The following is a 26,542-nucleotide window of genomic DNA, read 5'->3' as shown; positions in this document are numbered from 1 at the left end:
TCGGGGCGTGGAAAGGGACAGGATGGTGGTGCTGGGGGCCAATGGCAGGGCAGCGGTCCCTGTGGCTGTGCTTTCCTGCTCCCGTCTGCCACACCTCACAGCAAACTTCTGCTTCTGCAGAAACCAGCTGCACTTCTCCTTTGCAGCACCGAGAGAAGGGGTGACTGCGGAGGAGCAGGAGCCACCAGGGCCATTGGGGCAGACCAGGGCATGGCTCAGAGCGTGGTCTACGCCGACCTGAAGTTTGCCGCAGCTCCCCCGCTCACCGACCCTGCCTGCCCCGCAGCCCCCGATGAGGACGACAGCCCCTACGAGAACGTGCCACTGGGGCCGGTGCCCGCGGTGGCCAGCCCAGGTGAGAGCCCAGCCGCGGCCACCACTGCAGGAATGCCCTGGTGCAGGGTGGTGGCAGGGGGACCACGGGGTGGTGGCAGGGGGACCACGGGGAGGTGGCAGTGGGACCACAGGGTGATGCCCGTGGGCGCTCTTCTCTTGCAGGGCGCTGGCCCCAGCGTTGGCGTGTCCCCGCGGGGCTGCTGGCAGCCAGCCTGCTGCTGCTGCTGGTGGCCACTGTGGCCTTGGGGGCTTGCTGTGAGTTGGGGCAAGGGCTGTGGGGTGGGGGGCAGCCGGGGAGGGGGCACCGGGAGCGGGTTTGGGGCTGGGCGAGGGCCGGGCTGCTGGGGGGTGGTTGGGGCTGGGGGGTGCCGGGGCTGGTGCCCCGGGGTCAGTGCTGCTTCTTGCTTGCCCACCCTGGGCTGCTCTCCGTCTGCCTGTGCTGCCTTCCCAGGGCCTCCCAGTGCCTTCCCACTCCCTCCCAGTGCCTTCCCACTGCCTCCCCATTGCTTCCCCATTGCCTCCCATGGCTTTCCCTTGCCTCCCACTGCCTCCCATTGCCTCCCTTCCCCTTGCCACCATTGGGGCTTCCTTTCCCTTCCCACTGGCACCCCCGGGACAGTCTCTGCCCACAGCCAGACGCTCTTATCCCACTCCCCCTAGCAAGGGCCATGCCCTGAGCAGGAGCAGTCCCGCATCCCCCTGCCCGGGCTGTCCCATGCCCCAGCTCACCCGCCCTGTCCCCAGACTGGCAGGTCACCCGCAGGCTGCAGGACACCTCCCAGGAGCACGCGGCCGAGCAGGGCCGCCTCTCGCAGGAGGTGAGCGCGCGGGAGCAGAGCCTGGAGCAGATGCGGCTGGAGCTGGCGTGGGCCAGAGCGGAGCTGCAGCGAGCGTGGCGGGAGGGCAACAGCAGCCGGCTGGAGCTGGGGAGCCGGGACGCCGAGCTGGGGCGCGCCAGGCAGGAGCTGGCTGTGCTGCAGAAGGAGATGCAGGAGGTGCAAGGGGAGCTCAGGGCCAGCGAGAGCAATGTGAGCAGCCTGCGCGCCTGCGTGAATACAGGTAGGGCCGTGGCGGAGTGGGGGGACGGGCAGTGATGCTGCTGGGGAGATGTGGGGGCTGATCACGGCCAGGCTGTGCCCCGCGAGCATCCGTAGGTGGGCGAGCGCCTGAGCCGTGCCCCTGCCCCCAGATTGCTGCCCCTCGGGCTGGGTGCTCTACCGGAGCAAGTGCCTCTTCATCTCGGTGGAGCGGAAGACATGGTGGGAGAGCCGTTACGATTGCAGAGGGAAATCTGCTCAGCTGCTGGTCCAAGGCAACTGGCCGTCATGGACAGTGCCGGTACAGAGCGGGGGACTGCGGCACCCCAGGAGGGTGGGGGTGATGATGGGGCTGGGCAGAGCCCCGTGGGGCCAGTGCCCATCCCAGCGGGCTGTGGGGAGGAGCACGGCCAGCCCTGGGGCTCCCGGGCACCAGGTGGGTGCTGGACATGGGGCAGGTGGTCAACAGCTTCTCTCCCCCCCAGCATTTTGTGCAGGCGTCTGATGCAATGTACTGGATTGGCGCACAATTTTCTTCTGACGCAAAGAGGACTGTTGTATGGCAGGACAGCAAGCAGGTCAACCTGTAAGTGCAGCAGTCCTTGGTACAAGCGCCTGCGTTTTAGTGGTGCCGGGGTGGTGCCATTTCACCCCAGTGAGACCACCCTGGCGAAGGGGGTGATGCTTCAATGAGCAGGGCCCGAAGGGACGGGGCCCTGGGCAAAGCCCAGCTGTGGGCTGCACCGCCCGATCTCCAAGTGGCAGAGCAGGAGACTGGGGGAAGGAACGTGGCCTTTCCTCAGACTGGTCCCAGTGACAGGTACCCTGCCTGCCCTAGTGGCACTGGGACCTATGGGAAGAGGTGTCCACGATGAGGATGCTGTCACTGCCCCTCTGAGATATGCCTTCTCTCCTAGGTATTCTCCAGACTGCGGGCTATCAGCTGAGGGGAAAATAAAGAGTTCAAGCTGCTATAGAAATTACCGGTGGATCTGTGAGCAGCCTCCGAAGCTGAGCAGCACATCCAAGACCCTCCTTCCTCTCCTGGACGTGGCCTGACTGTGCTGCCACCCCACTCTATCGCGGGACTCGGGGACAGGAGCTGGGAGTGCACCCCAAGATCCTCTCCCCTGTCCACGCATTGCCTCAATCGTGTTACAAAGTGCTGGGAAAGGGTCTCTGTATTTTAAAGCAAGGCTCATGGAAAACAGACCTTATTCCCCTCTCTCACACTCACGCATACACTTATACCACCTTGCACTGGCGCTCTGCGGGTTCCCCTGTGCCATGGCCAGCACAGCTTGCAGTGACCCGGGACTCCGGTGCAGAGCCCAGCTCCCGCCTGCTGTGCTCGCCCAAGGCTGCCGGTAATGTGCCGGTGCAGGATGTGCCACTTCCATCTTTTCGGAGCTGGAGGATGACGGCACCATTGCTGTCCCTGACCTGACCTCTTCGGGGAGTCCTGTGGATTTACTGCCTGTCCCTTCTCTCAGCATCGACAGCTCCCATCCTGCCCTTTCTCCTGCCTCCATCACCTGCCCAGAGCTTTGGGCTAGGCCTTGCCTGGGGAGGGTGCAGGCAGGGGTGCTATCAGCATGAGAAACTGCTGGGAAGCCCTGAGATCATGCTGGTGATGGGGGAGCGCTGGGGAGCCCTGAGACCATGGGGGGTGAATGAGGGAGCCCTGAGGCCATGGGGGAAATGGGGGTGCAGTGAGGAGCCTTAAGACAGTGGGAGAGAGCGGGGAGCACTGGGGAGGCTTGAGAACACGGGGGAAAGGGGACACCCCTGCCATCACAGTGGAAAGATCCCTAAGACCATGGTGGGACCTGAGCTGCCAGGGGGGCGGTGAGGGAGCCCTGTCCCTGACCCGGCTGGGGTGGGTGGGGGAGTCCAGGGGCAGCGCTGACCCTCCATGTCTCACTCAGTGTTTCTGCAGAGAGGGGCATGAGGTGGGGACCACTTTGCTAAGCTGGATGTGGGCAACTTCTGGGAGAAGAGGTGTGGAAGGAGACTGGTGGAGCCAGCCCACGACATGGCGAGGCTGGGAGGCTGGGACAGGATTGCAATCTCAGCTATCATGCAAAACAAGGATTTGCTGTGTCTGGCTTGTCCTGAGGAGCCTGGTCTTCCCGGTGCCCACAGAGGAGCAGGCTCCCTGACCCTGGAGCCCTGAGCTCCAGCCACCATGGTCCACAGTGTCATTGGGCTCTGCCACCTAAAGGACACACTGCTGACTCCTGTCCAACCCCTGGTTTGCCTGTCCCCCAGGCCTGTTCAGCATGCTTGCTTGCCCGTCTTGACATGTGGGGTTTCTCCTTCCTTCCCAGCTGTAGGACTCACCCTTTCGCCCACCCAATATCAGCAGGTTCCCATCAGCCCATTTCTCCAGGTCCCTCTGAACACCAGTCCTGCCATCCAGTATACCCACTACTGCCCAGTTTGGTATTGCCCCCAGCTGGGTGAGGCCATCCCAATCCCATCATCCAGGGCACCAGTGAAGGCTTCAAGGAGCATTGGCCCCAGGATCGACCCCACAGGGATATCACCAGCTGGATGGAGCACTGCTGACACCCCCTGCAGCCCTCCTGCCACCCTGGTTTCCACCCACCTTCTTCTCCTGTTCTCCTGGCCATGTGTCCTCACTCTGCCAGCGAGGAGACCATGGGAAACCATGTCCCAGACCTCAAAGGGTCATGATAAATGGCCCCCATTGCTCTCCCCTCGTCCCCAGCCCAGTGCTCCCACGGCAGCAGGGAAGCAGGTCGGACAGGCACCACTTGCCGGTGGTAAGTCCTGCCTGGCTTCCCCATCCACCAGCATGTCCTCCCTGTGCCTGGACCACTGCATGCCCAGGAGGACGTGCTCCATCTTCTTCCTGGGATCAAGGTTCTTCTCTGACGGGGAGAACAAAGCTCAGCCCTGGGACAGGCTGCAGCCGATGTGATGAAGGGAGCAGAAAGGAGCAAGCAACAGCCAGTGACAGAGGCAAGGGGCAGCCAGTAAAACCAAAGGACTCCCCGAGGGGAACAGCCTGGGGACACCAATGGCACCATCATATCCAGCTTCACAAGGTGCAAAAGGCATCCCCCAAACCAGCTTCAGTGGAAGGCAGCAGAGGTGAGCAGAGTTCGGTACCAGCATCCCCTCCCTGGGTCACAGGAGCCGGGGCTGGAGGGCAGGGGCTGGGGATGTAAGCATGTGTATGAGTGTGGGACACAGAAACACAGTCTCATTTCCATAAATCTTGTTTTAAAATGCAGACACCTTCTTTCCCAACCTGTATCCCCAGAGCTTTGCAATGCAGTTGAGGCAACGGAGCGAAGGCATATTGCTGTGCAGGAGGAAAAGGGTGTCTTTGCTGTGCATTCCCAGCTCCTGTCCCTCAGTCCTGCGATGGAAATGGGGTCTGAGAGTTCACCCCTTGGCCAGCAGAGGAAAGAGGGTCTCAGGTTAGCTGCTTAGATTTGGTGGCTTCTCGCAGATCCATGGAAAACTGTTAAAGCAGTGGGAGGTGCTTATCTTCCCATAGAATATGCTTGCACAGAGGAGGGAAAAATCGCTCCTAGAAGGGAAGGAGCACATGAGAGGTGCCACCACCATGCTCCCAGCCTGCTGCCAGCCCTGTGGTGCCCCCCACGCAGCTGTAGCCCCAGGTCCCCTTAGCCTGGGCAGGAAGGCCAGAGCACTGCCCATGTCCGAGCATCGGTCCCATGGCTGGGACAGACGCCCGGGACAGACCCATGGCTGGTGAAGGTGCAAGAGGTGCAGGTGGCCAAGGCAGAACAACTTACTCTTTATACCGCTTCCCAGGTTTATCGTAATGATTTTGATACCTCTCTCCGATCCAGTACATTGCACCATGCGCCTGCACAAAATGCTGGAGGAACAGAAACAGCTGCCGACCACCTACCCCATGCCCAGCACCCACCTGGTGCCCAGGAGCCCCAGGGCAGGCCATGCTCCTCCCCGCAGGCCGCTGAGGTGGGCACCCAGCGCTCGTGGTGCCACCCCAGCAGCACCGCACATGCTGCTGTCGCTGGCCCCACGGGGCTCTGCCCAGCCCCATCATCACCCCCACCCTCCTGGGGTGCCGCAGTCCCCCGCTCTGTACCGGCACTGTCCATGACGGCCAGTTGCCTTGGACCAGCAGCTGAGCAGATTTCCCTCTGCAATCGTAACGGCTCTCCCACCATGTCTTCCGCTCCACCGAGATGAAGAGGCACTTGCTCCGGTAGAGCACCCAGCCCGAGGGGCAGCAATCTGGGGGCAGGGGCACGGCTCAGGCGCTCGCCCACCTACGGATGCTCGCGGGGCACAGCCTGGCCGTGATCAGCCCCCACATCTCCCCAGCAGCATCACTGCCCGTCCCCCCACTCCGCCACGGCCCTACCTGTATTCACGCAGGCGCGCAGGCTGCTCACATTGCTCTCGCTGGCCCTGAGCTCCCCTTGCACCTCCTGCATCTCCTTCTGCAGCACAGCCAGCTCCTGCCTGGCGCGCCCCAGCTCGGCGTCCCGGCTCCCCAGCTCCAGCCGGCTGCTGTTGCCCTCCCGCCACGCTCGCTGCAGCTCCGCTCTGGCCCACGCCAGCTCCAGCCGCGTCTGCTCCAGGCTCTGCTCCCGGGCGCTCACCTCCTGCGAGAGGCGGCCCTGCTTGGCCGCGTGCTCCTGGGAGGTGTCCTGCAGCCTGCGGGTGACCTGCCAGTCTGGGGACAGGGCGGGTGAGCTGGGGCATGGGACAGCCCGGGCAGGGGGATGCGGGACTGCTCCTGCTCAGGGCATGGCCCTTGCTAGGGGGAGTGGGATAAGAGCGTCTGGCTGTGGGCAGAGACTGTCCCGGGGGTGCCAGTGGGAAGGGAAAGGAAGCCCCAATGGTGGCAAGGGGAAGGGAGGCAATGGGAGGCAGTGGGAGACAAGGGAAAGCCATGGGAGGCAATGGGGAAGCAATGGGGAGGCAGTGGGAAGGCACTGGGAGGGAGTGGGAAGGCACTGGGAGGCCCTGGGAAGGCAGCACAGGCAGACGGAGAGCAGCCCAGGGTGGGCAAGCAAGAAGCAGCACTGACCCCGGGGCACCAGCCCCGGCACCCCCCAGCCCCAACCACCCCCCAGCAGCCCGGCCCTCACCCAGCCCCAAACCCGCTCCCGGTGCCCCCTCCCCGGCTGCCCCCCACCCCACAGCCCTTGCCCCAACTCACAGCAAGCCCCCAAGGCCACAGTGGCCACCAGCAGCAGCAGCAGGCTGGCTGCCAGCAGCCCCGCGGGGACACGCCAACGCTGGGGCCAGCGCCCTGCAAGAGAAGAGCGCCCACGGCCATCACCTTGTGGTCCCCCTGCCACCACCCCGTGGTCCCCCTGCCACCACCCTGCACCAGGGCATTCCTGCAGTGGTGGCCACGGCTGGGCTCTCACCTGGGCTGGCCACCGCGGGCACCGGCCCCAGTGGCACGTTCTCGTAGGGGCTGTCGTCCTCATCGGGGGCTGCAGGGCAGGCGGGGGCGGTGAGCGGGGGGGCTGCGGCAAACTTCAGGTCGGCGTAGACCACGCTCTGAGCCATGCGGGCGCCTGCTGCCCCGGGCTACAGCAGTTCAGGGATTCAGTCCTGCCCTCCTCCGCCCTGGTCAGGTGGCAGACTGTGGCCAAGACGGGGTGGGGTGGAGCCACTTCATCGTGCAGAAAAGCAGAAGTTTTATATATTTGCAAAAAGTGGTTTTATTTCTGAGGCCACTCTCGCTTCAAGGAGTGGCAGCATGAACAAGCTCCATCCCAGGCAGCACGCTCTGCATCCACCTTCCCAGGCTGCGAAGAGCCCCGAGAGCCCGTGCGTACTGGCCACAGCAGGGCCATGCTGCCCCATGCATCACCTTCCCCATCCCAGCCCCTGCTCCGGAGATGGGATGCAGTGACTGTGGGGGCTTGGTCCTCTGCATGTGCCAGGAGGGACTCGCAGGCATGCCCATGCCAGAGCTGTATGCTGCTGGCACAACCCAGGTGGTCTATATTGAAACCGTAACAGGTCCCAGGACCAAACCCCTCCAAGCCAAGCCTCATCAGGCCTTTTAATCTCTCGCGCATCACCCAGCCTCAAAGCAAAGCGAGGGCCTCTTCTGTGACCTCCTCAGACTGGGCAGGCCCCAGGAGACAAGCTGCTGCCCAACCCAAGCCCTCCATGGGACCGAGGAGGCAAAGGGTCACCTCTCAGCTGCCTTTCCCAAGAAGCATAAACCCCAGCAACCAGCACAATCAGAAGTCCCAGAGCTTTGGGGGGACCTGCTCCAGCCTGCACAGGAGCTGCTTCACGCTGCCACCAGGCCACGAGGATGCTTGGGTCGATGCTGGCTCCTGGCCACTTCCTTCAGTGCCACGGCAGCTGCAATTTCCCACCAGGCAGCTGCAATTTCCCACCGGGCAGCTGCAAATTCCCACCGGGCAGCTGCAATTTCCCACCGGGCAGCGATGCGACTGAGTCAGTGAGCTGGAGGATGCACCTCCATCCCACCACCCTCATCCCCCAAAGCCAGCCACAGCATCGAAGTGCCAGAGTTTATTGGGAAAGTGCAGAGATCCAGGGCATAAAGAGGTCTGAGCGAGGAGGCAGCGGTGCTCAGGGATGCCCATGCGTTGGGGTTGGGCAGGGAACAGGGTGGTGGGACAGGCTGGCGGTCCCCACCTGGTCATCAGGGCCCCACACAGGTGTAGGTGGTGTTTCCCCAGATGAAGGTGGGGGGCGAGGACCGGAGCCACTGCAGGGTGGCTGCCCTCTGCTCACAGACCCAGCCGAGGGCTTCCCCACACAGACCTCCTGACAGCCCCGAGCCTGACAGCCTGCCACAGGCCAGGAAGGAGCTGGTGGAGCGCTGGATTGGGAAGAGCCTGCAGGGAGAGAGCGGGCTGAGATGGGATGGGCAGGAAGGGCTGGGGTCGTCCCATCAGCAACTCCTCCAGCCAGGGACCAGAGGCTGCACAGAGATGCTGTGGAGGCAAAGCTCCCCCTCCCCATGGAGCACTGTCCCCTGCCACCCTCCTTCCAATTAGGACACATGCTCTGATCCCCCCTCACCCTACCCCTGTCTGTTTGACATGCAGCGCCCGGCTCCATCATGCATGCAGCACCCCCTGGTCCCTCCTGGCAGGGCTCAGCACCAGCTGCACCAAGCAAATCCTGGGAACCTGCTTTTGGGGGACCCCCCCAGCCCCTCACCCAGGCAGGGTGTGGGCACCAGGGTCGGGCCCCTAAAATCTTCCCTTCCCTAAAATGCTCCAGTGCAGCCCTTGGAAGATGAGAGGTGGCCAAAATGTGGAGCTCATCCCTGAGTGCCAGTAGGCTGCCTGTTCCCCCACCACCTCCCCGAGCCCTGGCTGGGGACAAGCTGACAGCCTCACCCCTTCAGTGCGGTGCCATCCAGCCACTTCCAATCAGACCTGGAGCCATCCCGCTTCAGCCCCACGTGGAAGACCTCCATGTTGGCTGTGCGCATCAGGAAAGCCTAGCGCAAGAGAAGACCCGCATGAGTTCCCTGGGGGGACACACAGCCCCAGCCACACCATTAGTGATGGGGGCTGCGCAGTACGGGCACAGCATCGCCGGCTCCCTGCCTGAGGCACGTGGGCCAGAGCCAGGGAGCTGAAACAATGCTGGTGATGGCTGCGTGACTGCTGAGGGACCTTGAGGTGGTCACCAACGCAGCCTGATGCCCGCAGGGAGTTGGACAGCCAGGCTGGGTGCACTCACCAGAGTGGCGTTGGCTCGGATGGCGACCAGCTGTGCCCCTCTGGAGCAGCAGTCCTCTCTGCTCTGCTCCCAGCTCTTTTTGGCAGAGGAGAAATAGTAGCACTGCCCTGCATCCCAGAGCCAGCCGGCCGGGCAAAACTGGCATCTCCCTGCACACCAGAAACTCAGCCTGCGGGAGCAGCTGGGACAGGGCAGCCAGTAGGGGCTGCCACCAGCCCCCAGCCCAGGGGACAGGAGAGTGACAAGGGGCAGCCAGGGTGCCAACCAGCCCAGTGTACTCCTATGGCTGCCCCACAGACAGGACCCTCTGCTTGCCCTTACTCTGTAGCCCAGCTCCCACATCCGAGTCCCAGCTCCCCAGCGGGAGCCCCAGGGGAGGTGGGTTGGTTACATGAAGGTGCTGGCATCGGGCAAGTGGGTCGGGGAGGGGAGCTCCAGATTTGGGATTGTGATACAAACATCATTTGCAAAGCGTTGAGAATGCAGTCAAGATTTCAGCTTCACCAGAGACTGGTTGAAAGAGTGCTCAATGCTGTCTGGCACATGGATGCTCATGGCAGCCGTGAGCCTGGTGCTGGTGGCGTGCCCAGGCAACGCTGAGCCGCACTGGGGTCATCTCTTCTGAAGGGGTCCCAGCAGCGCAGCCTCTTCAGCAGCACTGGGACAGCTCTCCATGCCATGAGCCAGGGGACAGGCAGCAAGGGTGAAGGAAGACTTGGTGGGGGACACATTCTGGAGCAGAGTCAGGTCCTGCCTCTTGAAAGGAGCAGCCAGGCACTCTCCAAATCTCACCCAGGAGCCCACCGGACTCTCTTACCTTGCAGTGTCTGTTGTCCATAGCTGGGGCTCTCCTCCATGCTCCAGGGACCATGGGTGCAGCTCGCCTGTTGTCGTAAATCTACAGAAGAGCACAGGAGTGTCCCCGCCAACCCTGGGCTCCTGCTCCCAGCAGCACCCAGTGCCCTCTCCCACAGGACAGCCCCACGGCTGCAGCTGAGGGCATCCCCCGCTTTAGGTGACCTGCCAGCCAAGCCCACCAAGGTCCTTTCAGCTTTTGCTGTGCTTGGGAGCCCATTACATGACAGACTTTCGGGGAAAGTGTTTCTGCCTTTCGGTTTCAGTGTCACTCTCTCCCTCCTGTCTTCATTTCGGGATGCCCCGGCGCCGTCCCGGAGCCCATGCTGTCCCCCGCCTTCCTCTCCCAGCCAGGCAGGTGAGGTCTTGCCTCACCAATTTTCCTGCTTGCCCCAGAACCTGTAACATTCTTGGCCCCAAGCAGGAGGGCACAGCTCTGTGGGCAAGCTGCAGCTCTGTCTGTTGGTACACAGGCCCCATAGTGACAACTCTGACCCCAAGACCCCAGCCGAAGAGGTCCGGGCACAAGCAGGTACTCACAGTGGAAGCTCAAGCAGACAAGGATGATTTGTGCCAGCAGGAGCAGCAGGGAGAAGACAGCCGTGCTGAGGGCTACCCAGCACCAAGGCAACCGCACCGACTGCTGAGGAGCTGAGAAAGGGAGTTAGCCTCGGTCTTGGGGCTCAGTGGGAGCGGTGGGGACCACCCAGCAGGGAAAAGACTGTGAACCCTGAGCAGGGTCTCAGAAGGCAGCAGGGGAGCCCAGGAAAACTGAGGGAGAGCCCATTTGCAGCACCTTGACCCTCTTAGAAGTTGTCTCCCTGCAGATAGCACTTGGCACGGAGGGGAGAGCAGAGCAGGGGGTGCCTGCGTGTGCTGGGGCACTGAGGTGCAGTGGGCATCCCCTGCCCTTGACCCCCTGCTGCTCCCCACCCTGTGAGCAGGCAGTCTGCAACAGGGCTGGAGAGGAGCTGTTTGGGGGAGGATACCCGAAAGGAGGGAGCGGGGGGAGCAGGGCCGGGGGAACAGCCCTGCAGAGGTCAAGGGGCTGCAGGAGGGAAGGGGACCCGCCAGGAGAGCTGGGGTGCCAGGGGCAGGGCGCAGCGTGCCATTACCTGGTGTGGGGGGCAAGCGCAGATCAGCGTACGTGACCCCCTCTTCCATCCCTCCCTTGGTGTCTTGCTCTGCACCCCACGGGGGAAGTGGCAACCCCCTCCCAGCCCCCTTTGGCAGCCGGGTGTGACACGAAATGGAAAGTGTCACTTCCTGGTGGGGTCCCCAGGGGCAGCACCTGGGCCACAGCCCTGGCGGGTCACGGTGCTGCTAGCAACCAGGGCCAGGGGCAGCCCCAGCCAGGCCAGCACCCAGGCATTCCCAGCATGAGGGAACCCCTGCACCCCTGGCTTCAGGGCAGCGAGTGGTGGGGGTGGCTGCTAGCTCAGACGTGGGGCCACATAGCTGCTCTGGGCAGCCGTGTCAAGGTTCCTTCCCCTGCTCTGACACCTCGGTGCTCAGTAGATCTGTCCTAGGGACCATGCAGGGGACTTGGGCATCCTTGGGGAGCTGGACACAGGGCCCTGTCCACGTCCCCAGGCTCCACGCTCTCAAAGCAGCAAGTCCACGGGGTGTTTGCCCGGATGTGGTTTCTGCTGCCTTTTTTTGCATGGGGCTGCAGCTGCATCTCAGCCTTGGAAAGCTGCGGCTGGGGTGCTCCTTGCCCCCCCCCCGAGTCTTGAGGGTTGCCGTGATGGGCACCCCTGCCGTGCCCTCGGAGGTGAGGGCCAGAGTCCCCCAGCCCCTCCAGGGAGGGGGAGCCCCCGCGCTCCCTACCGCACCGCGCACCTCCACCGCTACAGCCGGGCAGGGCAGGCAGGGCAGGCAGCGCAGGCAGGGCAGGCAGGGGCGGGGATGCCTGCGGGCAGACAACGACCCCATCCGCCGGGCTGGCGGGTGATGGCGCACCCAGGACTACGTTTCCCAGCGGCTCCTCCCGGGGCTGCACATGCTCGGTGCGGCTCCCGGCGACTCCCGGCAGCTCCCGGCGCGGCGCCCGGTGCAGCGCAGGGGCGGTCGGTGCGGCTCCCGGTGCGACCGCCGGTGCGGCTCCCGGCGATCCCCGGCGCAGATCCCGGTGCGGCCCCCAGTGCAGCTCCCGGCGACTCCCGGTGCGGCTCCCGGTGCAGCTCCCGGTGCAGCTCCCGGCGGCTCCCGGTGCAGCTCTCGGTGCAGCTCCCGCGCGGCTCCCGGCGCGGCACGGCAGACTCCCGGTGCGCCCTCGGGGGCGCACGGCCGAGCCCCGGGTCTGAGCCCTGCCCATCCCAGCCTCACCACCGGCCCGGGGCCGAGCTTTCGCCCGGCACCCACCCTCGCCGCCGGCAGCATGCCCCGCGGGCGAGCCTGGACGCAGGCGGAGGTCAGCAGCCTCCTGGCGCTGGTGGGGGGCTCGGGGGAGGCCGCCCTGCTCATGGCCTCCACGTCGCGACCCAACGAGGCACTGTGGCGGGAGATCTCCCGGGGGCTGGCGGCAGCCGGCTACGGGCGCAGTGTGGCCCAGTGCCGCTCCAAGTGGAAGGCGCTCAAGCAGGCTTTCCATTCGGAGCGGGAGACACGACGGAGGGCCGGCTGCCACTCGCCCCGCCTGCCCCCGCACTACCGAGCCATGAAGAGCATCTGGAAGGCGGCCGGGCGGCCCGTCTTCGGCGAACGGAGGATGCCAAGTGGGTGCTGGGAACGGGCGGGTGGGCTTGGCAGGGTGGCTGGACGTGGGATACTGGGGGAGCACTGATGCCGCACGGCCACCTGGGCTCCCTTGACAATCTCTTTCTCTTCCTGTAGACCTGGTGAAGCTGCCCCCCAGGAAGCGCAGGTCAGCCCTTGCTGCCCGCTCCCCATCCTCACCAGAGCCGCCAGGTACCTGTGGGCTCAGGCAGCTGGAGTGGGGCTTGTACTGGCTGTGGGGTGGCAGGGACCCCTCGTCTCGCAGTTATTGAAGCTTTGTTCTGCACCCCCTCACCCTCCTTCTGCAGAGCATGACGTTGACGGGGACGCCCCAGGCGTGCTGCTGTCCCCACTACTGCAGCGTGCAAAGGATGAGCCAGAGAGCCGTAAGTACCGGTCTGCCCCGCTGCACCGGGCTGCACGGCCACGGCTCCAGCCCAAGCCCTGCCAGCATGATGGGAATGGGGGTTTTAGAGGGTCGGGGGGCCCGTCACGAGTCCCTCAGCAGGGATGCTCGCTGATGGGGATGTTGGAACTTCTTTCTCCAGAGGCTTTGGCTCCAAACCAGCCCCAGAGCGTGAGGGGATGGGGATGGCTGGGATGAGGCAGGAGGGGTCCCTGGCTCTGAGGGCATGGCAAGGCTGCTGGCTGCCCTGGGGCAAGTCATGGGGCTCAAGGTCTCTAAGGGACAGTGGCCCCGATCCAGCCCAGGGCGCTCTTGCGGCTGTGCAGCACTGCAGGGCATGTGACTCCCCTTCCTTCGGTAGGTCCTGGTTCCGCCCTTCTCGAGTAACAACATAAAGCTCTGGATGAGTTAGGACTGGCTGTGAGAGCCAGAGATGCCTGCAGCTCCCCTGCCCTGCAGCGCACCCAGGGGCAGATCCTGTGCCCCCCTCACTGTGCGCACGCCCAGGGGTTTGGCACTGAGGTGATGCAGGATTCGTCCCTGGGTCTGATTTGCCTGGGTGCCCCGGCCAGCGTCCGCACTGGGTAATTACCTTCTGTCTCCCTAAATTCCCCCTGCAGTTTCAAGTGGATGTGGGATTCTCCTTCACTTCCAGTCCTAATCTGTTGTGTAGCGTTGCTGCGCGCTGCTACGCCGCTGCTGCCTTCCAGCCCAGAGGTGGCTGCATTGCAGTGGTGGGTGAGTGACTCCTGCTTTTGTATCTAGCTCGTGAAATGCTTTGGGGCCCTGCAAGGTGCTGTGGAGCTGTGGCTAGGGCATGTCGGGCTGCGGGGCTGGCCGGGGCAAGCTGGGCAGACCCCAGGCTGGTGGTGATCCCCCAACAGGTCCCGTCAGACAACGCATCTCTCCTCTCTGCTCTCTCCCAGCAACCGGTGGGGACCACATCGCTGGAGTGCTGCCTGCTCCCCCCGCCGTGCCACGTAAGGCTTTCCTTGCCCTACTCGGCCCGGTAAACCCCCTCAGCCCTGTGAGCAGGGTCTGATATGGTTCTCATTGCAGACGCTGGACGCTGCTTTCCTCCCCTTCCCCTCCTGGGTGAGTATCGTGCCCAGGCGGCCATGCTTGTGCACTCCAGGGCAGGAGGCAGCTGCAGCTCTCATGGGCAGTGTCTGCTCTCTTTCCAGGCTGTCACGCTGCTCTAAAGCAGGAAGGAGCTGAGCAAAAGGCTGGTAAGGGTCTGCAGCTTCGAGCAAGTCCCCTTGCTCAGAGGGCAGCTCTGTCCTGTCCTGCCCGTGGGGACGGAGGGCAGAGGCTCCCGCCGGCAGCGCCCAGCCGAGGCTCTGCAGCAGGGTCAGGCTGAGCACGGGGCTTGGGTGGCTTCAGCACCCTGGTTGCTCCCTCCGTGCCAAACCATCGTGACAGGTTTTCTTGGTGAGATGTCCCCCGGGATGGGAAGACGAAACCGAGTGCTGCCAGTGGCCACCGCAGCCCCAGGCTCCCCTGGGACGGCTGCCATGAGTGAGCAGTCAGCAGTGGGTGAAGAGGCATCGGACGCAAGCCTGCACGGTGGGTCCTCCCTGCAGCATCCCGACAGCCTCACAGAGGGCTCTCAGAGCCGTAGTGAGGGTTTGCTGCCACTGACCCCCCTCTCACTGCAGGCTCCGGCGTGGCAGGTTTGCTCCAGAGTGTCCAGCAGCTGCTGGTGCAGATCCTGCAGACATCACGGCAGCAGCAGGCGCTGCTGGAGAGCCTGGCCAGCGACACCGTCTCCCACCTTCACCTCCTCTCCCACAGCCTGGTGCAGGTGGGCGAGACCCTGCACCAGCTCCTGCTCCGGCCGCAGACTCACCCTGGCCCCCTCAGCCACTATGTCCCCCACATGCCCCTTTTCGAGGGCAGCCCCAGGGTGCCCTGTTCCCCTGGCTCTCCCCACACCTCCCTGGATCACAAAGAGGAGCCTGAGGTGTCCTCTGCCACCAGCTGCACCCCTCTGTGAGTGCCACCACCCCTGGCCCCAGGGGCGACGGCTTTGCCGTGGCACAAATCTTTATAGCAGAGGCCCCGGATATTTTGGAAGTTTATAGAAGAGACACATTTTAATAAAATTAAAAATAGCTTTTGTACCAGTGACGACAATCGACCAATTCTTTTTCCCTCTCCGGGGGATGTTCCCCTTCTCACTTTCAAGATGAGCAGAAGGGGAACTCGGCTATTTACAGCCTCTGAGAAACTCCCAGGCCACACACTGTGGGGCAGATGTATTTTTTTTGCCCCTGCCCACTCCCTGATGGCTTCCAGCTGTGCCTGGGGCTGGCAGGACCCCAGCCCAGAGGACCTGCCACTGGGCTGCAGAGGGGAGCAGGGCTGCCACTGGGGCTGGGGAATGCAGGGAGCAAGGACTGCATCATTCTGCAAGGGAGGGAGCTGGAGTGGGCGATGCTGGGTGGCACCGGGGCTGGGGAGGCAGCGCATGCTGCAGCCATGGCCGCTCTGTCCCCAGCTCCTGGGCATGTCACTTCCAATGGGCAAGCTAGGGCTGTTGCAGCCAGTGCTGCAGGCTTGCAGCGCGCTGCAGTGAGCCCCCTCCTGCTCCCGTGGGCTCAGGACGTGGATCACCATCAGATAGCGTAGTTGCAGACACACTATGGCACGTTATGCATATGACAGCTACCACCTCCACCAGGATGCTTACATCCTCCATAGGGATGGGGTGGACGTGCCAGCCACCTCCAGGATCTCTTGGCCACTTCCAGGGAGCAAATGTAGCCGGTGCTGCTGGCGTAGGGCAGGTAGACGTCAGGACGGTAGTCCTGCAATGCCATGTGCCACTTGCTGGAGGGTTGGCAGATGACCTGCCACTTCTGCCAAGAGAAGAGGGACCCCACGTAGAGGCCGGTCTGCACCTGGTCAAGGCCAGCCAGGAAAGTGGGGAAGCAGTCCATGTTGAAGCAGTCGTCATCCATCTTGAGGGTGTAGCGGGGCCGGCACTGATCAGATGCCATGCATGACCTTCAGGGTGAGGTTGCAGTATGCGTCCCTGTAGCTCCCTGGAGAGATGTCCCTGGATTCCTGCCCTTTCCGCTGCACACCCCAGCCCACTGCTGCCTCAGATGCCTGCCCCACCAGAAAAACCATCTGCCAGGGGCTTGCCACCCTACATCCTCCAGATGACATGCCAAGACTCCGTATGGCTCTATAGTGACCATGAATGTCACCAAGATGAGCAGAACATGCCAGCCGGCTGGAGCACTCCACATGTGGCCAAGCCATGGAGAGGGGCCAGGGACATGGCCAATGGTGCCACCAGTGAGGTGGCCGGGGACCGCAAGTGCTACTGCAGCAGTGAGCAGCAACACTGCAGCCCAGACAGCATCTGGCAGGGGAGAAGCGTGGGTGAGCTGTGCTGGGAAAGCCCATTACCTCTCACAGCACCGTCCCTCGTCCCACGCCAGCTGCGCACCCTAGGTCAGAGAGAAGGGCTGTGCTGTGGAGGCACACCGGCCCTGTGATGCGGCAGATAGGGACATGGGGCCCATGGGGGCTGCCTGGAGCAGGGCCAGCCCCGGAGGGGTTTGTGCTCCCACAGCTGCACACAAACCCTCCTCTGTGCTCCCAAGCAGGGAGCAGAAAGTGGCCGGCTGCTGGCCAGCAGCTCTGGCCCCAAGCCTCACGGTGGTGGGGCCACTGCCCGCAAACAGCTCTGTGGTGGCTTTCCCGCCTCGGGGGCCAACTGGGATAGGCAAAGGTAGGAAAAAGCTGGTATCTCCCTTCCTGAGCCCTGCCACATGCAACCAGTGAGGCTGCAATGGGAGGGCACTTTTGGGCTGTGGTTGCCCATGCTCCCCATCACCCTGCTGTGCTCCCTGTCATCCTTCTGTGCTCCCCAATACCCTGCCATGATCCCCATCATCCCACCACACTCTCCACCACCCTGCCTTGCTCCCTGCCATCCTGCCGTGCTCCCCACCGGAGGCTGCAGCCTCCTCCCTCCAGCCCTGGGACACCATGGCACCCATTCCCTGAGCCCTGGGAGTGCCGGTGCAGTGGGACAGGCTGTTCCCCCGCACAGAGAGGGGGCAGGTCCCCGGCAGGAGGTCAACTGCAGTGAGGGGTGCCCAGGGATGGGGTGCAGTAGGGGGGTGGCTGCAGAGGAGGGTGGGATTGCAGCAGGGCCTGCAGAGGGGTGCTCTGGGGATTGCAGATCGGGGGTGCATGGGGTGGCATTGGAGGCGTGCGGTACCGGCAACTGGGGGGTTAGACTGAGCGTGCAACGGGGTGCGTGGGGTTGCAGCGGGGGTGCAGCGGGGTTGCAGTGTGAGCGCGCTGGGGTGCAGCAGGGTGGCGGTGGGGCTGCAGAGGGGGTACAGTGCGGCGCCAGCGGGGTGCGGCGGGGCGCAGCGCTATGCACGGCCCATGCGGGCCGGGCCGGACTAGAGTGACAGCTCGGCAGCCAATAGGAGATCAGAGAGGCGAGGCAGAGGCGAGGTCAGATCAAGGCCCGCCTCACAGTCAGGGGCGTGGCCGAGGGGGACTCTACCCAATCGCAGAGGCTGCGGCGGAGCAAAGGCGGCGCGGCCAATCATAGAGCGGGGAGGGGCGGGGCGAGGGCAAGTGGCTCCCCCGTGACGTCACGGGAGGGGGGGACCCCCCCGAGGGACGGGGCCCCCAGGGCGAGGCGATCCGGGGCAGATCCCGGGGGTCCTGCGGGGGCTCGGCCCCCGGCCCGGCCCAGCCTGCCCCAGGGCTGGAGCATCGCCCCCCTCCCCCAGTTGCCCCCCCAGAACAGAGGGTCGCTCCCTAGTGCAAAGGGAATGAGCCCCCCCCGGGGTCTGCTTCAGCCCCCCGCGGTGCAGGGGTGCGTGTGGGGGCTGCTGGGCAGGCATGGGGGTGTTCTGCCAGGGGCACGCTGTGGCATTCACACTGCACCCTCTGCTCCCTTCCCTGCCCCAAAAGCACCCCATGCAGCATGGCTTGGGGTGCCCCCTCCCCCCTCCAGCTTGGGCACAGGGGGGTGCCACAGGGGCAGTGGGGCAGGGCTGGACCCCAGACCCTTTCCAGCAAGTCCCCAGCCCTGGGACGCAGGCACTGAGGGGTTTCAGCAAGGGGAATGGGGGCTGGCACTGCGGAGACGCAGGTGGGGAAGGGTCTGAGATAGCCAAAGCCGTGGCCCGTTCCTGGGGGTGTCCATCTGAAACAAACCCTGTGCCTGGTAAGATCCCTCCCGGTCCAGGCACAGGCAATGTGCCCACGCTTGCAGGGCTGGGGTGACAACCAGGAGAACACAGGGCAAGCCGGGGGAGAGGAAGCTTGGGGCATGCAAGGCCTTCTCCAGGCTGGAAATGGAGGTGAAAGCAGCAGCAGATCTCAGTAGGCTTTCAATCCTGCTGCCTGGTGGCCCAGGGACCATGAGGGTCCTGCTCTGGGCAGCCAGGACATACGGCTCCTTCCCCCTCTGTTCCAGACAACAGTTTGCAACAGGGCAGCTGCAGCACACTGAGAAGCCCCTCTCCACCTCAACAGCCATGCGACCCCCAGGGCGGCTAGAGCAGAACCCTAGGATAGTGGGGGCCTGGAAGAGGATTCTTCCCTGGATTTAACCCGCTCTGGAACACGTCAAAGCTGCACCACTCTCCTGATCCTCTCCTTCCTGCATGGCTTGCCCCAGCCCAGAGCCTATATATAATGTCTGGAAGAACTGAAAATATAAAATGTTTTTACATGCCAGTAGAGCAGGCAGTGACCCCTTTGTCCCTGTACCCTGCTCCCAGCCGTCGCCAGCACGCCGTGCCCTGGAGGTGATGCTGTACGCCCACTGGAGCCCGGTCCTACCCCGCAAAGCAGAGGCACCGGTACTGCGACCCAAATGACTGTCCCGAGAGCAGCTTTGGGCTGTGTCCGGTGGTTGCCTGCTCCTGCTGCTCAGCCCTGCACTTCCCCACTGCTCCAGCCCCTCCTCTCCCCTTTCCTGCCCCTAAGGGTGCCCCAGATCCTGGGGTGACCTGGTGAGGGGCACACAGACCCCCTGGCCACAGCCCAGCTCTGATGCTAAAGCCCCCGGACGCAGCAAAAGCACTGGGTGTTCGCATTAGGAACAGTCCCCTGGCTCTTGAGCCTTGCAAAATCCTTCTCATCGACTCCAAATGCTGAAGGAGAGGTTTACCATGGGGTAAATCAGAGTGCAGCCTGACTCCCACCGGCACCTCGTGCACACACCGCTCCTGCCTCCTCACGCCTCTCCCTGTGCAAGTGGTTGGCATTTGCACCTCAGTGCTTTCTCCCAGGCTGCTGAACGCCTGACCCGCTGCCAGAGATGGGTCTGCAGCCTCTGCCAGTGGGGTGTCCAGAGGGATGGACACCCCCGGGCACGGAGGCACCCCGGTCGGCCCTCGGGCACTTCTCTATTGCACTTTCTTTTGAAACCATGATGTTTTTCAATGGAAATGGAGTCATTTTCACCAGCAATTCTTAACTCTTCATAGGCAGGCCAGAAGGCAATGATGGAGTATTTGGGTTCGTGGTCATGCTCTGAAGGTCTCACATGCTGCAAAGCAGCACCCAGCATCTCCCCCTCCAAACAACCACCCAGCTGGTATACAATGCAGGATGGATTAGGCAGAAGTATAACTCCAAAATCCAGAACTGAGTGAAGGGGGAGAGGGTATCTAAGGACAAGGAGAGGAAGTTGCTTTGAAGTGTATCAGGATGTTTATCTTGATGTCAAAAGCCCTAGTTCACTTTTTTAATGAAGCAGCTCCCCCTTTTGAAGTGGATCCTCCTTGCGCTGCGCCTGGCTGTGGCTCAGGGAGATCCTGCACAGATCGTCAGACATCAATTTTTCTCATGTGATTTGCCTGAAAAAACCTCCGTGTTGCAGCAGACAGGATGAGAGAGAAGTGAAGACTTGGGGATGAAAGCAGCCAAGCTGCCTTCGGACCCGCCGGGCAGAGGACAGCGTTAGGCGTGTTTTTGAAGGCAGAGCTGAACCGGAGCACACCTGGGGTCTGAGATGGAATTTTGGTTGAAGGCAGGGTGCTGGCAGATGCTCAGTGTCTGGGAGCACTTGGCACCTCCCCACAGCAGGGACTGCACCCCGATTCTCAGGGTGTACTAACGCTTATGGGGTTCCTCGAGAAGAGCTAGGTGTTACTCCAGGTCCCCCCCCAAACAGGGAGGAAGCTTCCTGCTCAGATTATCCATCTTCCCCACAGGAGACGCCTTCATTAGTTAATTAGAACAACAATCCTCATGGGCTCGTCTGGGATTTGTAGCTGTGCTGGCAGGAGATTTGCTGACTGCAGGCGAGCCCTGGGGCAAAGCTCCTCGGGAGGACGCAACGCCCGGAGCCCACTGGGGCTTAGCCCCCCTCCTGCTGAGCCGGGAGCCTCCGGATTGCACTTATTCCAAGTCCGTTTAATTTTAGCCAGAATACTCCTCCTTGAAATGTGGAGCCCTGGGTTTTAGCCCTGGAGGTGGTGAAGCATCTTTATATAGAGTAAGAATAAACTGTAATATTCCCCTTGGTGTAGGCACCACTCACACTCCAACAGGAAGATTCAATGTGATTTCTTTAATACAGCTTCCATTGAGAGCACTGTTCATACGTAACAACATATTGCTTAGCACTTGGTTCTCTCAAGGGAAATTTTAATGGTGGTATTTGAGTGGGGGAAATGTGTTTTATGAGAAAACTTTAATCTGCAAGCCATAAAGGGAACAGTGGCTTTGCATCCCATGGAAAATGTTCTCAGCCTCCGCTAGCATGGTTTTATCTTCCTCTGCAGGCTTACTTCTTAAGACAAATTTATCCAGGATTGCATTTGGTATAACAGCCTGATTTCTGTTGGTGCGAGGCTGACTCCTCACGAGAGTAACTGCCTTAATTTCCTACCACTTGACAGCGAGTGCAGCTGCACTTTCTACTTGTAGATTTTGCTCTCGCAATCGCAGCCCACAGGAGATCCTTCCCCTGCTCTCCGGCTGCGACACGCTGGGGCTGCTCCTTCAGCAGCATCCCTCTGTGTTGATATATGGGCCCCGAATGTCTGCTCCAGGACTAGGAATGCTTGACTTTCTTGTCCTAACACAAAAGGCAAAGGCTTGCAGCATACACAGGTCCTACCCCAAGATTCATGTGAAGGGCAAAGGTCCAGGTTGCAGCACTGGTGCACCCCTGGACACCCCCAAAGTCTCATCACTACAGGAACGCCTCAAAGTAAGCATTTCAGAATTATCTGCAATTTTATGCTGTTGCCAAAATCTTCCTCAAAACCTTTTGGGGTTTTTTTTTGCTCTGGTTTTCCATGTAACTTCATCCCCTTTCCTATGCTCTTCATTTTGACACAGCTCCCCTCCTTGAGGAATGACCTTTCCCACCCGTTCTCCTGCTCTGCTCTGCTCCTCAGCCATGCTGGCCCTGCAAATCTCGTTAAAGGATGCGTTCATTTACTGGAAGTCTCCAGCATGCTGCTCTGAGCAATTCTCGTGCTGTCTGCAGGCTCTCTGCACTCCTGGCTGCTCTATTAATTTCTTTTAGCAAGCTCCCTGATTTCTATGCTGTTCCCTTGATGAAGTTAAGCACGACTCAAGTGGCTTTTCCGCTTGGCAGAGCAGCTCTTCAACAGCCCTCTTCTAAATTGCCAGGGATAAAGTCCCAAGTCCAGCCCCCCTGCAGGTTCCCCCACCAGCCTCTCCAAGAAACACAATTACCAGCAGCTAACAATCGTGGTGCTTTGCATCACCACCACATTTGCCTGGTCTCCCATGTCATGGTGTCCCCCTTCCCTGTCCGCTGCTCCCCTCTGACCGTGCGACCGTGGCAGCTGCTGTTTGTCCCTTGACATAGTCCCCCTGTAATTCTCCAGTCCCTGCGGGTACAGCTAAGCCATTTGTCCCTCATCTCCATGGCCCCTACACCCATACCCTCATGCAAAACCAGGCATGCCCTACCACCCTGCTGCTTTCTCACACCTCCAAGTGTTGTTGCACAGGGTGATGCTGGGGCAATGCTGGTTCCTGGTGCCCCAGGTCCACCTCCAAGCTCCTTGTCCCTGCTCCGGGCTGGCTTTGTCATGCTCAGCTCTGTCCCTGTTGCGTGGGACAGGTACCCATGGCATGGTGCTGCCCAGGAGCAGGGACCTGGAGAGGTGACCCATGGCAGGAGCGATGCAGAAGCATGCACTGGGGCTAGGCTTGCTCCATTTGTAGCTGTATCTCCCGCTTGCGGGTGCCTGGCTCCCACCTGGCCCTCGCCCAGCACCCTGCAGGCTGGGGCTGAAGCTTTGAGGGGTCCTTGACATAGAATGAGGACTAGGGATGGCAGCGGGGTGGGTGAGACGCAGGGCTAAGGGATGGAGAAGAAGGAGGGGTGAGCAAGCAGGCTCCACGTGTGTTGTTCCAGAGGAAACAGGGTCCCTTTGCATGCTCAGAGCTGCTCCCCCTCGGCTGGCCATGGCGGGGCCACTGTCTGCGGGGCTGAGGGATGGCCAGGGACAGAGCAGGGCAGGCGGCTCCAGTGCCTGTGATCTGTGGCAGTGCCAACCGTTGATGATGGATGGGTCTGCGCGGGGAAGGCGGTCGAGGCTTGCTACTCGGATGAGAAAATCATCGAGCGGGTGCAGGGTGTGCTGGGCAAATTGCAAAAGAGAGCAGCTGGGCCATTCTCCCAGCCTTTCATCATCCCCAGAGCGGCAGGGTGATAGCCGTGCCCAGGCAGAGAGCAAGCTCTGGCTGCACCCACGGCAGGATTTACATTGACTGCGGTGGAAAGGCTTCGCCTCGCTGGGGCCCGGCAGCAGAGCGAGCAGGAGGTGGCGAGGACCTCCCAGGGCAGCAGTGAAGGATCTGCCGCCTCTGGCCATGGGGTTTCATGAGGATACAGGGAGCAAATGTCCAGGTAGGGATGGAGCAGGGTTGCACATCATTCCCTACACACCTGTCCCTGCACCCTGCAGAGATAACGCCATGCTCGGGGACCACCAACCCCCAGGCAAACAAGCTGGTGGCACCAAGAGTCACCCTGCCACCCCCACCTCGCAGCCCCCAGGGCTAGGAAGGGGCACAGCACCCTCCTGCACCCAGAGAGACCCCAAAGGCTGGGACCTCTCATCAGCCCCTACCCACTGCTGCCCGCTCGGGTGTGCACAGGCAGGGAGAGGAGGAGGGATGATGGGTCTTGCCTGCGCACACGCAGCCCACTGCAGGGCTCAATAATTCAGGCCTGACACATTAAAGTTGCATGGCGTGCAATTGCCGTCTGCAACGACAGAGTGCGTCAGGGCTGCTGTCTGGTGAATCTGGCCTGGCAGACATGGGCAGGCAGTGGTGGGAGGGCCTGGCAGCCCCCCAGGGGGGGCAGGCTGCGGGCGACAGGCAGAGCATCCCTGCAGTGGGAGTTAGGGGTGGGAGGAGGTTGTGCGAGGAACCACAGTCCAGGCCTTTGGGATATGCATTTCCAGGGAGCATGTGTCGGAGCAGGGAATGCTGGCCCGATGGCACTGACAGCCCAGCAGGCAGGACAGGGCTGGGATGCAGGAGGATGAGCTGGGGCGATGCTGTCCCCAGGGCCACCCCCTTCTGCATCACCTGTGTTCCCTGCAGCCTCCCTGGCAGGTCAGAGGCCATGAAGGCTTGTGCTGCCCCAGGCACCTGGCCAAAACCCTTCCTAGCTGTGTCTGTCCCCATGTCCCTGCAGCCCCACCTGCCCTGGTGGGGCTCAAACCCCCCCCATCCCTCCCCAGCACCAAGGAAGCGAAGCTCTTCATCGGCTGTTCGGGCAGTCGGTTGCCATGGGGATGTCAGATGTACCTGGTTGTTATAGGGACACTGTTGCCATGGTTATGCAGTTGCTGTGCCTGGCAGAGGCAGGGATGGAGCATCAGGAAGGCTGTTTACACTGGGAGGGGTGGGAGTCTCTGACCAGAGGGAGAAGGCAGAGTCCAGCCTTCACCCCAAGCGCATCCCCACGGGGCCGAGGCCGGAGACCCTGGGAAGTGCATAAGCAAAGCTCACCAAGCCCAGTAGGGATGGACAGGCCGGTGCTTCTGACTCTGCAACAAAGGGGAGATAGCTGAGGGGATGCGGAGTCTCCCATGGGGTGTCCCAGCACACTCCCAATCAGGCTTGGTGGGAGAGACAGTTCTGCACACCCCGTGCTGGGTGTCCTAAGGGAGAGAGGGTCTTCACCATGCTTGGTGCCAGGAGCACCGAGCAAAAACCTTTCAGTCCTGAAAGACTGCATGTCCTGTACTTGCACCACACCACAATGCCCCCCGAGCTGTGCCAGCCTCCTTGGCATAGGGATCGGGTTCTGCCCCCGCTGGGCTGGGGGGTGAAATGGGGAGGGGGATTCCCAGCTCTCAGCAGGCAGCCTACGGGGCCCTGGGGGACGAGCTGGGCTGGCAGACAGTGCCTGGATCCCGTCCAGCGCTGCTTGGCCAGCTCTCTCCCCAGCAGCGCGGTCGGACGCTTGGCCTATCCTTGAGATGAAAAATGCAATTGCAAGTTTAATTAAAATGAGAGGGAGCGTTGAGCCGCCCCGGCAGCTCGGAGAAGCGGAGTCCAGCAGAACCAGTGCCGTGGCTCCTCCGGGCTTCCCTGAGCAGCTCTGCCAGCTAAAACCCCAGCCTGCCTCTGCCAGGACCCCTCGGGGGTCTCGGCCTGCATGTGCCACCCCATGGTGTCTTCCGTGGGGCAGACCAGGGGCTGCGCAGCTGCTTGCAAGGGGAGTGCACATCCCACCACGTGCTTGCTAGGCTTTGTTATTGTAGGGTCTACACAAACTTGGCAAGCAGTGGGTTTGCACTTCAGCCCTACAGCAGTGAGCTGGGGGATGAGGGAGGGGTAAGGATGCTGCATGGAGCACTGATATCTCCACGAAATTGGGGTGCATTTGTGCAGGACCACTGGCCGGGCTGGTGCACACACCGGGGCGGCACAAGCCCCGTGCTCGGTGTGCCCTGCACTCCAGCGTGCTGCTGATGTGAAAGCTAAAGCTGAGCTCCTCATTCTCTGGGGGCTTCTAGTGCCGGGGGGATGTGATTGGACTTGGTGGAGTAACGTTTTCAATTAAAAAATTAATCCTTAATCAGCTACTGGGCTGGACCAGACAGGGCATTTTGCATGGCAGAGAAAGGGCTGGAGGGTGAGCTCTTGAGGAAAGGAGGGCGGCAGGTGCAGGTCCCCCAGCCCCCTTGCACAGTGACCGGGGCTCCTGCCCAGCCGCCCCGGGCTGCCTGGCACACCTCCACGCCAGGCTGGCTCCCCATGGCCATCGCCCCCTGCAAGGCCCGGAGATGCAGGCAACAAAGCCCTGAACCCACCACCGCCGCCGTGGCCCTCGCCAGCTCAGCCCTCCTTCTGCTCTGCCCACCTCATCCCCGCTGCCCCCTCCAGATGCTCCCGCAGCCCCCTGCACCCACCCCACTCCAGCCAGCTGGGGCCCAGCTCCCAAGCAGCAGGTTTAATTAGATTGCAATCCTATTACATAGCTGCCTGCCCATCCGCAGTTGCTAATCCTGTTAGGCATCCAGTAAATCTCCCTGTGGCGGGCTCTGTCTCTGGGGTACAGGGAGGGCACCCGCTGGCGGGTGGCCTCTGCTGAGCCAGGCTGTGACCACCGGGGTGCAGAGCTTTGCCCGGGGGCTCACCCCTGAAGACCGCTGCAGCTGGGGAAGAGACCAGGGGGTTGGAGCAGTCCCCAGAGGGGTGAGAAGGGGCAGTGGCATCTCCCCTCTCCTCTCTAGTCCATCTTGCCTCCTCTGAGCAGGAGCAGGGTGGAAATGCCCTGTCCTTGAGCCATACACACAGCCCAGGTGTTTGCCACCACACCACGGTCATCACTGGCTCCGGCGGGTGCGGACCCCATGGGTCTGACCACGGGGTGAGACGAGGAACAGGGGCTGAGACAGGTTTGTCCCAACCAGGTGGGGGGATACAGTCCATGCCATGCCCCCTCCCACTGATGCTCAGTGCCCTGCGGAGACAGGGACATAGGGTCACCGCTCCACTGCTCCTGGGTGGGTGCACCGACATGTGAGGTGCCGAGGGGGGTTGCTCCAGGCAGGAGGGTGACACCAACGCGCTGTGGGCTCCTGGGGATGTGGCTCTTGCAGGCAACACGCTGTCAGACCCATGCATCGCCACGGCCCGCAGCATGGGCACCACTCCCCAGTGGCAGTTTTCCGCTGGGGCTATGGGGTCCCCGTGCCCCTGCCCCTCACCTCTTGCTGGCCGCCTTGCTCTATGCCCGAACTGTGTGAGCCCCAGAGCAGCCCACCACAGAGTAGCAGCTCTTGCTACAGATCCCTGAGCAAGAGCCAGAGACTCTTGCCATTCACCTCTCCGCACGCGGCCATGTCCCCTGGGCACCTCCATCGCCCTTCAAAGAGAGAAGCGTGGCCCCAGCTCATCCTCAAGCCCCCCCCCCAGCTCTGCACCGGACTGAGCTGCAGCAACTCCCAGA

At 62.3% G+C, this 26,542-nt stretch overlaps 4 protein-coding genes across 4 annotated transcripts; 2 read left to right on the top strand and 2 right to left on the bottom strand.

Annotated features, from left to right (window-relative positions):
* Positions 1-170: 170 nt before the first annotated feature.
* On the top strand, positions 171-2,663 carry LOC142075216 (uncharacterized). Its single transcript, XM_075136287.1, has 6 exons — positions 171-355; positions 499-591; positions 1,081-1,395; positions 1,526-1,674; positions 1,859-1,959; positions 2,291-2,663. Exons 1-6 carry the CDS (start codon positions 211-213, stop codon positions 2,430-2,432), a joined length of 945 nt encoding a protein of 314 aa, XP_074992388.1. The 5' UTR covers positions 171-210; the 3' UTR covers positions 2,433-2,663.
* Positions 2,664-4,618: 1,955 nt separating this feature from the next.
* Positions 4,619-6,971, bottom strand: LOC142075263 (uncharacterized). Its single transcript, XM_075136383.1, has 6 exons — positions 6,785-6,971; positions 6,571-6,663; positions 5,767-6,081; positions 5,488-5,636; positions 5,168-5,253; positions 4,619-4,938 (listed from the first exon to the last, which is right to left on the bottom strand). The coding sequence occupies exons 1-6, from the start codon at positions 6,927-6,929 to the stop codon at positions 4,827-4,829; spliced, it is 900 nt and encodes a 299-aa protein (XP_074992484.1). The 5' UTR covers positions 6,930-6,971; the 3' UTR covers positions 4,619-4,826.
* A 943-nt stretch (positions 6,972-7,914) lies between these two features.
* On the bottom strand, positions 7,915-11,138 carry LOC142075488 (killer cell lectin-like receptor subfamily G member 1). Its single transcript, XM_075136881.1, has 6 exons — positions 11,075-11,138; positions 10,500-10,610; positions 9,922-10,002; positions 9,105-9,253; positions 8,756-8,859; positions 7,915-8,245 (listed from the first exon to the last, which is right to left on the bottom strand). The coding sequence occupies exons 1-6, from the start codon at positions 11,121-11,123 to the stop codon at positions 8,050-8,052; spliced, it is 690 nt and encodes a 229-aa protein (XP_074992982.1). The 5' UTR covers positions 11,124-11,138; the 3' UTR covers positions 7,915-8,049.
* Positions 11,139-11,961: 823 nt separating this feature from the next.
* Positions 11,962-15,168, top strand: LOC142075833 (uncharacterized). The gene is made up of 8 exons (XM_075137815.1): positions 11,962-12,676; positions 12,795-12,869; positions 12,986-13,060; positions 14,010-14,063; positions 14,143-14,178; positions 14,268-14,312; positions 14,506-14,649; positions 14,742-15,168. Exons 1-8 carry the CDS (start codon positions 11,962-11,964, stop codon positions 15,077-15,079), a joined length of 1,482 nt encoding a protein of 493 aa, XP_074993916.1. The 3' UTR covers positions 15,080-15,168.
* Positions 15,169-26,542: the final 11,374 nt, after the last annotated feature.

The sequence above is a fragment of the Calonectris borealis genome, chromosome Z, assembly GCF_964195595.1.
Source record: "Calonectris borealis chromosome Z, bCalBor7.hap1.2, whole genome shotgun sequence".
NCBI lineage: Eukaryota > Metazoa > Chordata > Aves > Procellariiformes > Procellariidae > Calonectris > Calonectris borealis.
This window is presented reverse-complemented; position numbering and strand designations above follow the sequence as displayed.